General features: G+C 38.1%; 1 protein-coding gene across 1 annotated transcript in view; it reads right to left on the bottom strand.

The window, feature by feature from the left end:
* The window catches only part of PCSK5 (proprotein convertase subtilisin/kexin type 5), a 236,536-nt gene that overhangs the window by 35,619 nt on the left and 183,139 nt on the right, over positions 1-17,778 (bottom strand). Inside the window, exons 21-24 of the mRNA XM_063295160.1 lie at positions 11,858-11,960; positions 10,185-10,321; positions 7,465-7,668; positions 7,008-7,076 (exon numbers count right to left, since the gene is read on the bottom strand). Coding sequence (XP_063151230.1) covers positions 7,008-7,076; positions 7,465-7,668; positions 10,185-10,321; positions 11,858-11,960 — 513 coding nt within the window. The remainder of the gene's footprint in view (positions 1-7,007; positions 7,077-7,464; positions 7,669-10,184; positions 10,322-11,857; positions 11,961-17,778) is intronic.

Here is a 17,778-nt window from a genome sequence, read left to right as displayed (position 1 = left end):
GAATAATCTGGGGAACATCTGTAGTTGCCTCTGATCAAGATGAGGAGCACCCAGCAATTGAAGGGACATGAAATTCTGCCATGTATTGACACTCCTCTATTGAATGCTGCCATGTCTTGTTTTATTGCCTTGTCTCTGAATATTTTCCACCTATTTTATGCTTTGGAGGTAAAATTATTCTTTTGCTAAGTTTTACTTCATAAACCCTTTAAGCCTTTACCTCACTGTGAGTTTGTTGCTTTAGAATTCATGAACCTCCTGCCCACATTTCAGTGTGGCAAACATAGATTAATATATCTTTTAATACTTTAAATACAGGAGTCACACTTTTCTTCCTGCAGTCATTCTATTTTCATTCTTTTAACTTCTTTCCTTTTCTTCCATGTCCTCTCTCCTGCCACCTCATTCTTGATACTATGAAAAATTGGTCTGTCTGACATTGAGAACTTCTCATTGCCCTTGTATCCGTCACTAATTCTCTCAATCTAATCATAAACCATCAAATCAGTCATCCTTTTAGATTCATTCTTTTGCCATTTGTACACATGAATAGATTTATACTGAAATTACATATCTGAAACAATCAGATATTAGACAATTATCATTCTAATTTATTCTTGGGACTTTGAATGGCTCATCTACTTTTTCTACACTTTCCCATCTTGCTCCCACCCATCCATTCATGTCAGCCAACAGAATAACTTTTCCTGTAGGCCATATGCTTTCAGGATATTGCATATTTTCCCCCCAAAGCTCATAACTCATTTCTTTATTATCACTATTCACCGTAACTTGCAGCTATTACCAATATGTGAATTTCTATTTTCATACACACCTATAATCTAAATGACATCAATTCATATTTTCTGTCATGTATTTTAGCCCTTTCGTTACTTTAAATTCCCTGCATGTACACTATTCCTTAACTCTACTCTTAATTAGACCACTTCATTCAGATCTTTACATCCTTCCCTTTCTCTTATTTTCACAAATTCACAATATACCTAGTTTTCTCTCTTACTTTCCTTCCTTAATTGTGTCTTTACCATTTATTCCTCTTCCATTCCAAGCTGCAATGTCTCATATGACATAAATGGTGACCACCGCTATCCATCATGGTTCTCATTCATTGAAGCTTTCATATTATCATTTTAGTAAGACAGAGAGTGGACTAGCTCACCAACACTTTTCGCATGCAACATCCCATGCTAACTCTAACTACACAATTCTGGTCAATTTGGCTAGCATACCACAAACCCAGCAAAATTCAGTTTTACTTTGAGCATGCTTATGTTGTTCTATATAAATTAAGATCTCTAATCTAGAGACTACTTTGCAAACCAGAATATTGTTACCTGTATCATGTTAACTAGGAGGTAAGTGTGTGTGTGTGTGTGTGTGTGTGCGTGTATACAGACATAAACACACACACACACTTAGGTTGATATTACAGAATTATATGCATATATGACCTAGTTTACTGTCTGTGTGTCCATCTGTCCATGCATCCAGTCTTCAATTTCTACAGCAGCATAGTTCTCGTCTTTTTGATCAATTGTCATCTTCTTTATCAACTACATCTTCTTGATTATGCTCAAGTACTATGATTGAGGGTCATGAGTACTCATGTAGGATAGAATTTGGATAAGAAATTTAATCTATGTTATAGCCTCTCATGGCAATGCCTGATCCTCCAAGAGTTTTTGACCTGCAATTCCCAGCATTTCCCATGATTTCCTTTGATGGTTAGAACTCATGAACCCATAGCTCTTTATTTTAATTTAAGATATGACTGTGACAAATGGAATTTCTTTCTGTAGATTTTACCATTTTTAAAAAACAGGAATTAACATTTTCTTTTAATCAAAATTGAACCTCATATCTCCAGTAATCAGCTATAAATGTGATGATGGTCTCGTTTAGAAATCTCTTCCAAAATGGCTTCAATAGGTGTGCTTTCTGCATTTCCAGGTCCTTAATTTGAGAAACCTTTCCCATGTTACTAGCCATTTGTGATGATGTACGTATGTATGTATGTATGTATGTATGTATGTATGGTGTGTGTATGTGTGTGTATGTATGTATGTGTGTGTATATATATGTGTGTGTGTGTATGTGTATATATATATATATATAATCAGTTGTGTCTGATTCTCAGACACTGTCTGGACAAGTCCCTGCAATTTTCTTGGCAAGATTTTCAGAAGTGGTTTGCCATTGCCTCCTTCCTAGGGCTGAGAGAGAGAGACCCAATGTCACCTAGCTGGTTTTTTTCCTAAGGCAGGACTAGAACTCATGGTCTCCCAGTTTCTAGCCTGGTGCCTTAACCACTACACCAAACTGGCTCTCACATTAAATATAGTTCTAACTTAAACTATGATTTTTCAGAAAGATTCTGTTCATGCTCATGTAAGCTTCACTGGAAGACAGAAATAGAAATGTAATTGACTATGGAAATGTAATTCACAAAACACTTCTGGCTATCTCCAGATGTATTCTGCACCAGGGACCTCTAGTACTGCAGAAACTCTGTTCGCACCGTGTGGGAATCTACAAGTCTACATTTTAGCAAGAAAATACTACTACTGTAAGAACACAGGAAGCTGACATTTGAGCATTCCTTTAGTTTACATACATTCCCGTGGCTACTTTTAAAAACATCTAACATGCAACTTTGTCTGCTCATAGTTACAATACTGTAATCTACCATCAGTTTAAAATGCAATGTATTTTATGTCATAGAGAAAATAATTCTGGAACAATCAAAAGGTGGAGTCATTTTCTGAGTGTGAGTGGGTGGGCATACATCTGTAGGCGCTCGCATGTGTATCATGGTCCTCTACTTTAGTAAGGGTCCAAAGCATCTGGCACTGGATCTAGCTAAGTGACGCTTAGATAAGTCAACTAGAAAAATATTTTCAGCTGCTATGCCTGAATTTGTTCTTTCCTAATAAGAATGAACTTCTGGTGCAAATAAAGTATTTTCCTCCTCTTGTTCTCTGTAACAATGATCATGTGAGGTTTCAGCTGCCTTCTGACTCAGAAAACAAAACTCTTTCTGAGTCAGAAGGGGAAACAGAAACTTACCAGGCAGAAACCAGGAAAGCAAAACTCAGAAGTGACTCAGCAGCATGGGAGAAGTTACAGATGCTGATTGGCCAGTCTTCGGAGGATTTGAATCCTCCAATCAGCATGCAGGAAAGGTGTGCAGAAAAGCACGCAAAGGAGAAGGCAGCCCAATTGGCTGCAGAAGGGAATAGGCGCACAAGGGATTGGCATAAAAGGCAGATGTGAGAAGAGCAAGCTGTTGGAGACAATCGATCCTTTGAGCTTGCAGCCCCATCAGAAGAGTCCCAACCTGCATTGGAAACCTCATCTATAGCCAGAGGGGAATCAGTGCCTGTGTTTCCTATTGTTGAGGACCAGCCCGTTGCACAAGCTGCCATAGAGGGTATTCTCCCTGCCAATTCTTGCAATCTCAGCCTCGCATCCAGTTCCGGATCTCACCACTGCCATTCTGTGCATTTGAAGCAGGTTTCCAGCCTTGTTCCTAGCCCTCAGCCTAACCCAGGATCTCCAGTTCAGCCTCATCACGCTCCAAGCTTCCAGCCCTGCCCAGGATCTCCAGTCCAGTTTCATTGTACTCCAAGTTTCCAGCCTTGCCCTGGATCTCTAGTCCAGTTTTGTCATGCTCCAAGCTTCCAGCCTTGCCCAGGATCTCCAGTCCAGCCTAGTCATGCTCTAAGTGTCCAGTCTTGTCCAGGAACTCCAGTCCAGTCTTGTCATGCTCCGGGTTCTCAGCCTAGCCCAGAATTTCCAGTCCAGTCCAGTCCTGCTCCTAGTTCTCTGTCTTGTTTGGAATCTCTAGCTCAGACAAATCTGGTTTCAAGTTCCCAGCCTTGCCTTGAGTTTCCAGTCCAGTCCAGCCTCCAGAGCCAAGCCTTGTCCAGTGGTTCCAGATCAGTCTCACCTAGCCTCCATGACCAGCCCAGTTCAGTCGGTATTCCAGATTGCAGACTCTCGCTTTCAGTTTCAGCCTTGCCACATTCCCTAGAATCATCCAGTCCCACAGTTCCAGTCAGCGAATCCTGCCCTGCGGTTCTGCCACTGTGTGACCCTGCACCATTGCCAGTTCTTCCATTGTTGCCTGGGTGGTCTTGATCGGAACCCAGTATTACCTCATTTCTCACATGACTTATTGTTGTAAATAGCTGTCTTAATAAAGAGTTGTTTTGATAATAATCCTGTCTGGCCACCTCATAGTCTGAATGGGACAGATCAGCCATATTTTGAGGCACAGTATTCAGGCTTCAGTGCTTCTGAGATCATTTGTAAAAAGTGTATTCTGAATGATTGCCAGAAAAAGAACAGCTTGAACACTGCATTTCTTTGCCAAGATAGAAAAGGTGTACAGTACAGGGTTGACAATACAATCAAGATGGATGAAGGATAGAAATACTCCAGTATGGTATCTTTTGCAATCTTGAAATGATTTCTGTTCCTCCATCTCTATGGCTGAATGGACAAAGCTCAAGGGAGGACTTAGCCACCCTTTTGAAAATGACCATTCTCTGTGATTGTTTTTCCAGTTACTTTCCTGTAATTTTTTTTTAGCGATTCTACTAGCAAAATGCCAGGGATAATTTGCTTAATATTTCAAAATCTATTATTTGTCTCTCCTGAGTTCTCTAATACATTATTCATCAATACTGAGAAATTAGCTTTGTAGGATTATTTAAAACAAACAAACAAACAGAACTTTGTATTGCCACCAGGAATCCTTTCAGAGTTAGGCGGTATAAGTAAATAAATACAAAATAAGTGCATAAATTAATACTTAAAACCTCAGTTTTGATAGTTTGATGACTAATCCCATTCATTGGTGAAATGGGAATGACCTTGGGAGACAGGAAGAGGAAGAGCTGCAGACTAGACAACCATCATGCAAAAAGTATCTCAGTCCACAGAGGCAGAGGGGGTGTGAGAAGCAGTTTGGAAGGGACCTTCTTTGGGAGAGTAAAAGTGAGAGAAGGGAAGGGTACCTTCAGACTTGCAAGATTCTGTTAAGGTAACCTTACAGTAAAGGTAATGCCAGCATTCATCATGCTTCTTGTCTGGATACTACCTCGAATGGCTAGTATCAATCTTGCAAGTCTCAAAGTATTCCTCCCCTCCTTTTACTCTCCAGAAAACTAGGGAGGGTCCCTTCTGAAACACTTCCCACACCCTCTGCTTCTGTGGACTGAGATACCTTTTGCATGACGGTTGTCTAGTCTGCAGCTCTTCCTCCTGTCTCCCAAGGTCATTCCTGCACACTATTACAGTTGGATCCCCCCCTTTTCCCTGCATTGCTTGAATGCAGTCCTGCTCAGCCTAGTCTGGCCATCAGACAGTGGCATTTCCTCCTCTCTCTGTACCCCTCTGTATTTCCTCACATGCTATTTAATCGCAGAACTCTTTCTTATTTGGCCACAGAACAATGTTACTGCTGCACACACACAAGCAACAATCTCCTCAGCAAGAGAAGAAGCACAGCTTTTAACACTGTGGCTTTCACTCAGAGGTTTCATGCCCCTGATTAAAATCAACTTTTCCCAGTTGCCCAGACTTTGTTGTCCACTTCTTCTCCCCTTCAGTTTGTTTTTATTCCTCCAATTACAGCTTTCAGCACTCAACTCACCTTCTAGAATATTGTTAGAAACAGGCCAATAAATATACCATATGGGGTTTGCCTTTATGTAAAGCAGCTTTTAGCCCTGGCTCAGCCTGAGAACTTCTCCTTTGAGCTAGCTAAGCTTCATCCTGGATCCTCTTCCCTGGCACCAACATTTTAACTTTCAGGAACTGGCAATTGTACTTGGAGATATTTTCCTGACTCTTCCAGCTGGAATTTTTTCTGTGTAGTATCAGTATTTAATAAACCAACAGTATATCTGACCATTAAAAATTGAGATTTTTCTGGGTCAACTTGATCTGATTTAATCCTAAGGTCACAGCTCCCGCCAACATACTTTTGCCAGGATTTCTGAGCACAAAAGTAATAAAACCAAAGAATTAATTAAACTTCAGTCTGTCTTTTAAAGGGCAAGTGTATATAGATCAACTTTGATGTAATTCAGAAGAACATTCAATGGGGATCTGCAATAATCATACTGCAAAGCACTACAGACTGTGGTTGCCAACCATCCAAGTTTAAACATTCAGTCTCTTCTTCCCTTGGAGCATTATTTAGCTGACAACAATTAAAATTAACACAAAACATATGAAGCATGGGAGGTATTTTTTGTTATGAAAACAAATATGCCATTAATATATTTTTAAGATAGAGAAACTTCAAACATTTAGATTGTCCTGCAGTGGAATTTAAATTTTTTCAAAACAATGTAAGACATCTTCTTAAATGTTTTCAAAGATAGAAGAACATGCAAACATAACTAAGGAAGACAAAAGGCATGATGTAAATTATCTGCAATCAAATATTTTGAAGGCTTTTGATTGATTTAAAACAGCTGTTCTGGAAGGCTGAAGTGGAGCAGACTCACAGCATTTAGTTAGAGATTTTTCTCTAGAAGGGCCCCACCGGTCTTCACAGAGATGTTGCCATCACATTCGGAAAGTACGCAGAGCCAGGATTTAAAAAAAAATATCAGGGACAAAATAGAATTGTTCTCTATGGATTTCTGTAAAGTTTAGCACAAGAATCCACAGAGTAATATTCCAGAAATTGAGTAACATTTGGCAAATTAGAAGCACAATAAGTAAAAAAATGAACAAACAAGGAACAAAATAGCCCAGCAGCAACTATTTAGTCACCTGGCTTTGTGATATGGCTAGAATACAGTTGGTTCCTGCAATGTCATGTTTTACCAATTAATGACAATATTTCAGTGGCCAAAGCTGCTCTCTCTCTTTCTCAAGCAGTCCCTCAAAATATTTCCAAAAGTTTCTGAGATAATGCTACCCTAAATGAAAAAAAGAAGTGAATGAAATTGTAAAATACAACATACCTGAGCTGCAGGTCAGGCATCCTTCAGGGCAAGGAATGCAATCTTCTGAGTCAAGGCCTTTGACTTCACCTGGACATTGGACAGTTAAGTCGAAGTTTAATTTTCTTCAGAAAATGTATGCACACACATGCATGCACACAAACATACATACATAAAGGGATTGCAATACTTCAGATTCAAAGACAAACAAGTGCTTCAGAGCACACGGCAACAACTCCTTCACGTAACTGCATCTTTTCCTGGGATTACAGTACATGGGCTCAGTCTGATCCCAGAAAAAGACCTGTTTCTGAAATGCTGGTGCTATATATGTTCCTCCCACATGCTGTGAAGCACCTTTTTGCCTCAAAGCAATATTGTAAAGCAACAGTGCGTTCTCCATTGGCATAAGTATACCCTGAAATATTCCAAGTTCATTGCTGTGAGCAGAAGGAAGTTGCACTGAAAGAAGCTGTACCTTTTTTGCATTTGTGCTCTTGGCAGCTGTTATTAATGAGATAGTATCCATCTAAGCATCTCTCACATCTGGTTTGATTCAGGCACTCTTGACAGTGCTCAAAGCAGGGTGTACAAGTATTGTCCTCCTCAGAAGGATAGAAGCCCAAGGGACAGCTCTTCCTGCATTCTCCCAAGTATAGGAAACGCAGGCTGCCTTTCTTATCTGTAGGAAGGGAAGTGAGATTAAGCAGAACAAAAAACCTGGAAGCATTGTTTAAGCCCTGTCAAACTTAGTGGGAATTACCTCCTTGTCACCTGTCATTTTCAGGTGTGTGAGACTCAGCCCAATCATTCACTGTTTTTTTTTGTTTTGCTTACATTTCAGATACTTGCTATCAGGAGTGATGAAAGTTAGAAGGCTGCACCGCCACCTTGAGGACAGCTCTCAGCAAACAGTAACAATCAGCATGGAATGACCTCTTCCTTCCTTCCTTCCTTCCTTCCTTGTTTATTCCTGCTTCATGAGTTCCTGTGAACACTTTAACTTTGGTGACCCCATCAGATTTGTAGGATGAGTTGAATAAACAAAGGAGGCCCAATATAAATGAGGTGACTGTTTGCTGGCTAACCAGCAGCTCCTCGCTCCCCAAAATGCTATTATATTTGCACATTTCCCTGTACTGCTTGGAGAGCTGTGTATTGCATGACAAAGTCTCAAAAGGGCCGGTTTTGGTTTGCAGATGTCTTTTGTGTATAGATTTGAGATGTGCAATTGAATAAATTTCTCTTCCAACCCTACTTGTAAGTATACACCGTTCCTGCACATATTAATTGAAGGAAGATTTTCCATGGACCACATCAATTCCTCTGTCCTGGTTTGCTAGTGGGATTGGTTTATCTGGTTGTGGATATTAACACCCCCATTTTGGGGGCTCACTGGCTATTAAAGAATGACAAGAGAACATTTCATCCTAGCTCAGTCTGGAAATCACTGGTATTTGTTCTGATCTATTACACAGTACTTTGAGAGTATTGTTGCCCAATACACAGTTATATCTTGCCTGCTATGGTTTTTTTCAATAATATCAATCAAGACAACAATCCTATAATACAAGTGGGCAAACTTTTGAGGGCTGGGGCGCTCATTCTTAATATTTGGAGAGGGCATGAACTATATCAGGTGGGATAATTATGCAAATAGGGTGTGTCCATGTCACATACCTGGGCAAGACTGGATTTTTTTTTTTTAATCCATGGTATGGAAGAGGATTCTATAATTCCATACTATACTTTCTGTGAGCTTCCTGCTTCAAAAAAGTGTTTTGGCAAACATGATCAAAATAGGCTCCAGCATGAGATGTTGGAAGCCACATAGGGCCCTGGGGACTCAGATTGCCCATGGGTTCTCTTTAGCCCCAAGAGGTATATAACTTCAGAAGGAGTTTGGCTTCTTGGAGACTGGGAAATCTATTAAAACTAAACCACCCAGAAACAGGATTGCTAAGCCAACTTTGTGGTCACTTCTATTCTTAAAATACTTTATTTTATCTCATTAACTCTGCTATTGTCTTAAAAAACATATGTACTTAATTAAATTAATGGAGAAAAGTCTTAAAGAAAACATTAACAAAGAAAGAAAGATTTATTTTATCCTGAGAACCTGAATGTTAACTTCCATTTATTTAATTTATGCTGGTTTTAGAGTCATATATTACATTCAGTGCAAAATTACTGTATATTTTCCATGCATTGTCTAGCTGGATCAACAACTTGTATACAGAAAACTGAATTTATTATAGTTGGAATTGGCCTGTTCATTTGGTTAGAAATGATAGACAACAAGAAATATCAGAATTACATTTACTTCTGCATGCATGATTTCTGGCAGACACTCTTTAAATAAGATGACATTATTACATGCATAATATGGTATCATGGTGATTGAGGAAATAGCATGCAATTTTTTTTTCTATTTTCACTGCTAATCCTTGAACATAAAATCACAGTGTATGCGATTTGATTTAGAACTTTCTGGGTCAATCCAAAAGGCAATGTGAGTCAAGCACTTTGTTCTTTTCTTAGCTGAGAACAAAGCCACAGCCACTGTTACTACCGAAAAGTACAATTACATGGCTGCCTTGGGTTTGGGTTTCATTCCCCTTCTACCCAGGTGTTTCTAAAGGACTGGAGAAGAATAAAAGGCTTGGCCCATTCTGTCTCCTGACTGATGGCCAAGATGGCTTGTTCCTGACATTGGGTAGATCTTAAGAAAGGTGGATTGTTTATTATCTTCTGAACCAATAGCTAATTAATGGACGTTCTGTTGATAGCCAGTATTGAATACCTGGGATTTAGTACTATATTGGGCTTTCTAGTATAAGGAAAGGATAGAACCAAGTAAATATCATCCAGACAACCTGGAAGCCAATCTTACATGAGCCTACCCTCATGTTGGGATTTTCTCTTTCCCTGAAATCTTTTGAATACCTCCCCCCACCCCCCAATAATACTCTGGAGGATTATTTAGGTGTTCAGATTATATGGGAGAGGATGAAATTGGGGGGAAGGAATTTTCCCTGTCTCATGTTAATCAGCAGAAGAACATGAGATTCCGACCATACAGTATAAATAAAACTGAATTCCCGCTGTTGCGGCAAAATCATATAGTTATTTTATTCCCTAAATCTTGCAGTGCAACTAACAGAAAATAAATGGGAGAAAAAAAAGAGAATGCCTTACCTTTAGCACAGATAGTGCATTCATTAGGTCCACTTCCACTGCATTCTGTACAGGACTCATGGCATGAATGGCACTGCTTTTTAAATTCAAATTTCCCTCTAGGGCACTGAACAACACAGTGGCCATCATCCAAAACTCTACTGCAAAAGAAAAGTGGGCAGCATAACATTAGAATTAAGTAACTGAAGAATAACTGCCTTTTAAAGAATGAGCTTAAACAAATCTGGAGATCTGCTTCCATATTCAATTATATTCCACATATTCTTTGTACTTTGCTCTATTTTCAATGTGAAAACTATTTATGACACTTGGACTTTGAACTTCAGCTTGATCTGGACAACTTCTCAAGCCTTTTATAAAGCTCCCTGATATTGTTTCCAAAAGAGGTGAGGACTATCATCTCTTTTCAGACTTAGGGAGCATAGGTGCTTAGACAGGATGCTGCAACGTATTGTGTCCAGCCATTGTTTCACTTTATGCTGAGCTACTGCTGAATTTATTTTTATGCTTTTATGATGATTCTATGGTTCTTTTGTTTTCATGCATTGTTTTATACTGGTGGTTGTGACCTGGAGAGGCACAGGAGTTTTCAGTTCTCAGCCAATCTACATTAAAAAACACACAGATTTATAACATTCTCCAGTATCACCACTGATATTTCTTATATATTTATCCATAAATAACCCAGGGGACATCACACATCCTTGTCTTACTCCCTGTTCAGTGATGAGCCATTTATTAAACATTTATTTATTCTCATGCATACTTTACTTTTTTTAGATTTTTTTAACCCCACCTTTATTATTTTTATAAATAACTCAAGGCAGGGAACATACCTAATACTCCTTCCTCCTCATATTTTCCTCACAACAACAACCCTGTGAAGTCAGTTGGGCTGAGAGAGAGGCACAGGCCCAAGGTCACCCAGCTGGCATTCGTGCCTAAGTCAGGACTGGAACTCACAGACTCCTGGTTTCTAGCCTGGAGCCTTAAATTGTTCTATTTTGTTCAGCAACCAAAATTCAACTCCACATTCAAGACCTTTCACTGTCTACAAATCAACAAGATACAATCAACTTTTTTTACAAAAAACCCTGACTGATTGTATTTGTATGTTTTATTGGAGATGCACAGCTTATTATTGTTTTACTTAGATCCTTATTGAAACTCAGTTCTGATTCTGAATTTGGACTTAGATAATTGAATCCAAATTTTGAAGCAGATTTTTCTGCAGCAGATTTTGTGATGCTGTTATATTAATGTCTAGAGTGCTTCCAAATTTCCATTAACAATACAAGGGATTAGAGGAAAGAGTTGGTATGCAAGTGATGGAATTATTCATTATTGTGTATTCATAAACTCTTTTTAAATATCCACAGACCTGCATCAGTGCAGATTTAGATTGTGAATTTCCTCAAGTGTTTCAATTTCATTTTTTTCCCTTATATAACTATACTAAGGAACAAGATATTTTTCTCCTTTGAAGCTGAGAAATACAGTATGTATGTAGTAGGGGCACCATAAAATGGCTCATTTCAGTCAGTGATGGATGATAAATCCAGCTAATGATTGCTGTCATGTCAATTCACAACATAACTTGAACTGAATGCAGTAAACCTGGATGATATTGTAACTCCTAGATGGATGGAGCTTATTTAATAAGAATGGCTTACTTTGCATATGCACAACCAACGCAGTCCTTTGAAGTTGGTCCTGTGCATTTAGAACAGGAAACATCACAGAATTGGCAGTGGCTGAGAAGATCAATATATTCTCCTATAAAACAAAGAGTTTATTTATTACTAAATTCCTGGTTAAATTAAGGCCACATGCTATCAATGAAAGGAAAAAAATGCAGTCAGTTGGTGAAAATATTACAAATATTTCCTGGAGAAGCAACTTTCAAAATAAGTTAGCTTAATTTAGAACTAGTATAACATGTATCTCAAGCAACAACTTATTGTGATATCTGTGTTATCTGCATTAACAACAATAGATATAACTGGAATAACAACAACAACAACAACAACAATAATTAAATAGCAGGAATAATCATATGGATAGAAATTCTACTGATTCTTTCCCAGACTGGGAAGATGTCGATTATGGTATATATACAGAGCAGCTCAGAAATGGAGATATGGAGCGTGGCTCACAAATTTGGATTATGTTGCAAATCTTCAGAAACTCTCTCTCCACTGGGCATCAGAGAAACAATCAAAAGCATTCTTTAAAGGGGTAAATAATGAGATTTGGACATAGGTCAGTTTTCCTGATAAAGAAACAACTAATGTATTTCCCGGCAAAGAAAGATTATTCTTCCATTCACATTCTACCTAGTAATGTAAAAAGATGAAGTTTTTAAACATCTTCTATAGGAACTTTTGGTAAAATTTTAAAACACATAAGCATATTGGAAGGGTGATTGTCTGCTTTTTAAAAAAAAAACAGTGACCCTAACTTTTAAAAACTTTTTAAAGTACATGTACATACAGGTTTCATACAAATTAGTATGAAAACTGTTGTGAAACATGAAGAAGAATTTAATGAGTTGGTGGATAGGTTGGAACATCTCATTACAATTGCTTATGCCAGCAAGCCACTCACATGAGCTGAAAAAGAAAACAAAATATGGGTCAGTTATGACTATCTGATGTGGGAGGCATGAAAGAGCTAATGAAGTGATAGAGGAGGTTACAGAAGTGAGAATACTATATTAATTTATAAGGCAGTTTGTATAGAATGGGAGACATCAGAAATAAAAGACGCTGAGATTGAGGAAAATGGAATATATTGTTTATGTTAATAAAATAATAGCATTTACCAACTAGAAAAATATTAAGCATACATATACAATAGCTGATGGGGAAATAAAATATTCTAGAAATGGAGATTTAGATAAATGTAGTTTTGATTGTATAAGAAGAACCAAACTATATTTTGGACATAAATTGTCCGATTCAGCAAAAATAGAAGTGTAGATAAGCAAACCTATTGGAGATAGATACATGACACATCTCTGGAGGAATTTGGTGCACAAAGTTGGCTTCAAACACAGTTCGAATTCTCTGTAACAAATGAACTGTTCTGCATTGGGGATTTGCAAATATTCACTGAATTCCAGGAACCATTAGCACATTTGTGTCTGGCAGGGAAAGAAATTAACTGAATCTTTCCACCTTGCTTATTTTTTTGGCACACAATATTTTTATTTTATTTTATTTCTTTGCACTGTACACATAATGACTAAGAAAAAACATTCATGAAGAAATGAAGATATTTATTCATTTCTACTCTGTGACAGAGCAAGCAGGCTTTTATTTGTTCCAAGCTTGGATATATCTTAGAAAAGAATAACTCCCTAACAAAAAATACATTTGTATGTTAGGCTGCCTCCATTCACTTAACATGTAATGGTGCAATGGTGGTTATCATGTAAAGTAGGTATGTCAGTCAGATGCAGCCAAATCCCAAGTTAAATTGTTTATTTTGGAGAGATTCAGTGACTTTCGGACACGACTGGACTTTACGTCAAGGGAAACCTTTACCTTTACCTTTACAGTGACTTTCTAGAATAATGTGGGGTTCTTTCAAAGCAATTGGAACTGAATTTTTTTTTCAGGGGAATGTTTAACCTATATAATAGTTTGCTCAAGCCTACTGGAAAGTAAGAAAGAAAAAGAGAAAAAGTGTCATAGCATCCTATTAGTGGGATATTTCAGGAACTGAAAACAAGGTGGAACTGAAAAAGTCAGATGACAAAATGCTTGACAAAATAAGATAAAGCTTTGCACAAGGTAATGAAGCTTAAAATGTTGGTCTACAATTGCTCCTGTCAGCGGGATGTCATTTTAAATTTCCTAAATGCTGGGGCTTAACTGGTTCTTCAAACCAGAGGTGCAGTCCAAGAACTCAGGGAAGGCATAGCAAACTTGTTGGAGCTTTTATCTGGGAGGGGTATCATACTGACTCCATTGCACAACCACAGGGCCCAAGATTCTTGCAGAGTGCTGGAAAGCATTTGGCCCAGAGAGATCAGAAAAATCACACACCAGGCATTTCTATAAAAATAAATTTATTTACAGAAAGCACAAAAACATATTTACAGGCTTGTGCATTTACACACGCTCAGAGCTGAGAGCGGGAAGCTTACTCCCTGCAAGGCCTAAAGAAACTAACCAAGTAATAAGCAAGCTGCCCTCCCCTCAGGCAATGCAACTATTAACACCTAAACTGAGGACAATTAAATTCGACCTCTTCACCTGGCCAGAATGATTTGTTACCATAGTAACCTTAATTTCTGTAGCAGAAAACAATATACCAACAAAGACAACCTTTGCAATTCCCACTAGCAACATGAGTAGCAGACCAAGCATGGTGATACCGCAAAAGCCCAGGCCAAAAGGCAAAAAGGCAAAAAGACTGAAAGATGGAGGATGAAGTAGGCTTCAAGTCTTCTTAAAGCAGTCCCAGTAGCAGCTGCACCACTCAATAGCAGCAACAGAGAGAAACACAAAGGAAATTGGACTTGCTGGACAAGGCATTTTGAGCACAGATTGAGCAAAGAGGTAACCATGCCAACTGGAGGAAGATGCTCTGATTTAATTGGTGTGATTTTATGGCAGACTCAGCAGAGAACTACCTATGCTACTTTTTGAATACCTGGCAGCCCACATTTGGGATGTCAGAAGATGATTACTGTTGCCCAAGAGATGCTTGCATGCCCACCTACAAACCTTGTTGCAATTGCCTGAAAGCTTAGTTTGGGGAGTTGTTAGTATTCCTAAAAGTCAGCCTTCTGTTCCTTGTCTCCTCCTCCACCCCTGAAAACCACTGAAGCATCAGTTTTCACTGCTACCACTTGCTGTCCTTGAATCTTCCTCTAGTTTTCCATTTTGTCTTTACCTCAAAATCCAGATTTCTCCAACAGAATGCTTTAACTGGATTTTTGAGTGCAGCCTCTTTGGGGCAACTGCTCCTGAAAACATTGTTCATATTCTTTGTACTGATGTGGTATCTGTGACTGCTGGATCATCTATCTCTCTGTTTACTGCTTTGCCAGGCACAAGAGCAAAACATGATGGGCTTGATGGCTTGATCAGTATCATTTGGGCATGCCAACCCTTAGGCCAATGTTATACAAACAGTGATATCCCTCTGCTGGCTGTTGCTGCCATTCCCAGCTTCCCTGACCTCCTAGCTTGACTGGAAGAATAGAACTGCTTTTCATTTAATGACCTTGTGAAAAGCTTATCAAGAACAGTGGTGATCCACTAGCATTTGGCACTATCATTGCATTTGCAGAAATTAACCAGATTGAGAAACCAGTGGGTCAAAAATTCTAGGTAGATATATTTCAGTTCAGTGACTGAAATAAAAATAAAATATTAATATATGAGTAGGCTAGAGGGAAGTACTGTCTTTAGAAAGAAGCAGAATTCTGTGGATAGTTTTGCAAGTTTATTAGCATAAAGCAAAACTCAGGAGGTAACTATACATATGCTACACAGGTGTGGGCAATCTGTTTCCTTGGAAGGAACAGCTTCTCCACCTTCTTTCTTTGCCCCCCTCAGCTCTCCAGTGCATGATGCAGAAATTTAGGATCCTACCATGGAATGGGAGCAGTACAACTTTTTTGCCATTTTTTATGGTGAACGAAGGGAAGAGGTATGTTACATTTTCAAAAATCTTAGTAGTTACAAAACTTAACCTCACTAAAGCCTATCCCCCCAATATAGAAAAAACAAGCTGAATTTTTTTTTCCCTTCACGTTCCATTTTTGTTGTTGTTGGTGTCTATGTTTATTTCTCACAAGTTCTCCAGATCCTCAAAGCGGCTTTCATGGGAATCACCCAGTGAGTTTCTATGGTAGAGGTTGGACTTGAACTTGGGTCTCCCAAGTCCTAGATGAACACTTTCATCATAAACACCACTGCTCACTGCTTATACCATGTGGCCTTCAGCAGCTAATTTTGCCCACTATCCTTGTACTAAATGAAAATTCCTTGAAAGAAAGAAAGAAAGAATACAGTCCAGGATCCATAACAGAGAGAAGAATACTTCTTCATGATACCCATGAAGGATATACTATTTCTTTCTTCAGTAAGCAGCTTGCTTGCCTAGTTCTAGAAGTTGTGGGGCTTGAGGTATCTCACACTGATATCACACCAATCCATAGCCTTAAGGCATAACTGCACTTAGAACCCATTGCTTCTTTTATAATTTTCTGCCTTTTCCACCACCATCATTTCATATATTTTCTGCCTGTCTGCATAATGGCAGCATACAAAACCTGAGCGTGGTAGGGAGCTTTGTAACAGCTAAGTTTATGAAATAGTTAAAAATAATACCAAGGTCAAATGTCTTTTTAAGAAGAACGATTCTTTGCTGCAAAATTACATGTATCGAACTTTATTAATATTGCCACAAAAGCTATTATGAAGCACAGAGTGAAAAAAAAATCCATGGTTTTCTGTTAGTTGCTCACTCTGCCTGCCTTAAGCAGTATCTGTCCCAAATATAGCTTAATATCAATGATATATATTAAGATGCAAACTGTAATGGTACAGTTATCTTGATCTTCAATTATTTCATACTGATATGAAATATAAACAGTTATCTTTTCCAATATACAGTTAATTTCATATATTGAAAGAACACATTTATTCCTGGCATGAACTGGGTCTGCATAATTTTGATGTATAGAAAATATTTTACTACTTTACTACTATGCTACTTTACTGTGCTGATCCTAGTACACTACAGGGTGCTATAAGAATATAATTATGCCATAATTATGCTGGCATGCAATTATGCCAACAGTACATTGCACAAGAGTTTCACAGAGCAATAAAAGTTGATAGCAATGTAATGCAAAATAATTTTTCACTGAAAGTTTCTTTGAGTGTTCTTGTGGACTTGACTCTAATGATTTTCCTGGCTATAGGATCTGTCAGTTGAATTGTGGCTTCATATTAAATCATATTTTATCCACCAGCAAAGCTTTCTTTATAATGTGTAATGCATGTGTAAACTTTCTGTTCTTTTCTTTGTTAGGTTCATTACATTTAATAGGCAGTGGCCACTTTTCTAAAGAGATTATAAAATAAAATTATAGCATTGTAGTTCTCAATGATGCACTCAGAAAGTATATTCTCACACTTGCTGCTTCTACATTTAAAGTATAGAACATAATTAAACAATTGTTTTCTTGGGTCATTTCCTATTTTTGTATGAAATACTTAATTGACTGTGAATACCCATGGTGAAGTTGCATGTCTGCAACATTTGGAGAATTATCATAACATTCTTTTAATAACACTTTCATCTTTTATTTTGGAATAACTAAGCATGGTTGAGAAAGATAGGTTTGGAAATTTTTCATGGTTGCTTTTAGAGTTAGTTGAATATCAAAAACCAGGCAAGAAAGGTGATCTGATAGACTGGGGGATTTTAATAGCTGTTGACACTCGCCTCCATGACTTTTGAGCAAACCTATCTGTCATGAGATAAGAGATATTCTCTTATCAGTCTGTAGCATATTAAAGTACAGCACCCAAATAAATGGACAGCATCATGAAGGATGTAAATGCTG

The sequence above is a fragment of the Candoia aspera genome, chromosome 2 (assembly GCF_035149785.1).
Source record: "Candoia aspera isolate rCanAsp1 chromosome 2, rCanAsp1.hap2, whole genome shotgun sequence".
NCBI lineage: Eukaryota > Metazoa > Chordata > Lepidosauria > Squamata > Boidae > Candoia > Candoia aspera.
The sequence above is the reverse complement of the archived record's forward strand: the minus strand, read 5'-3'. Positions and strand labels throughout refer to the sequence as shown.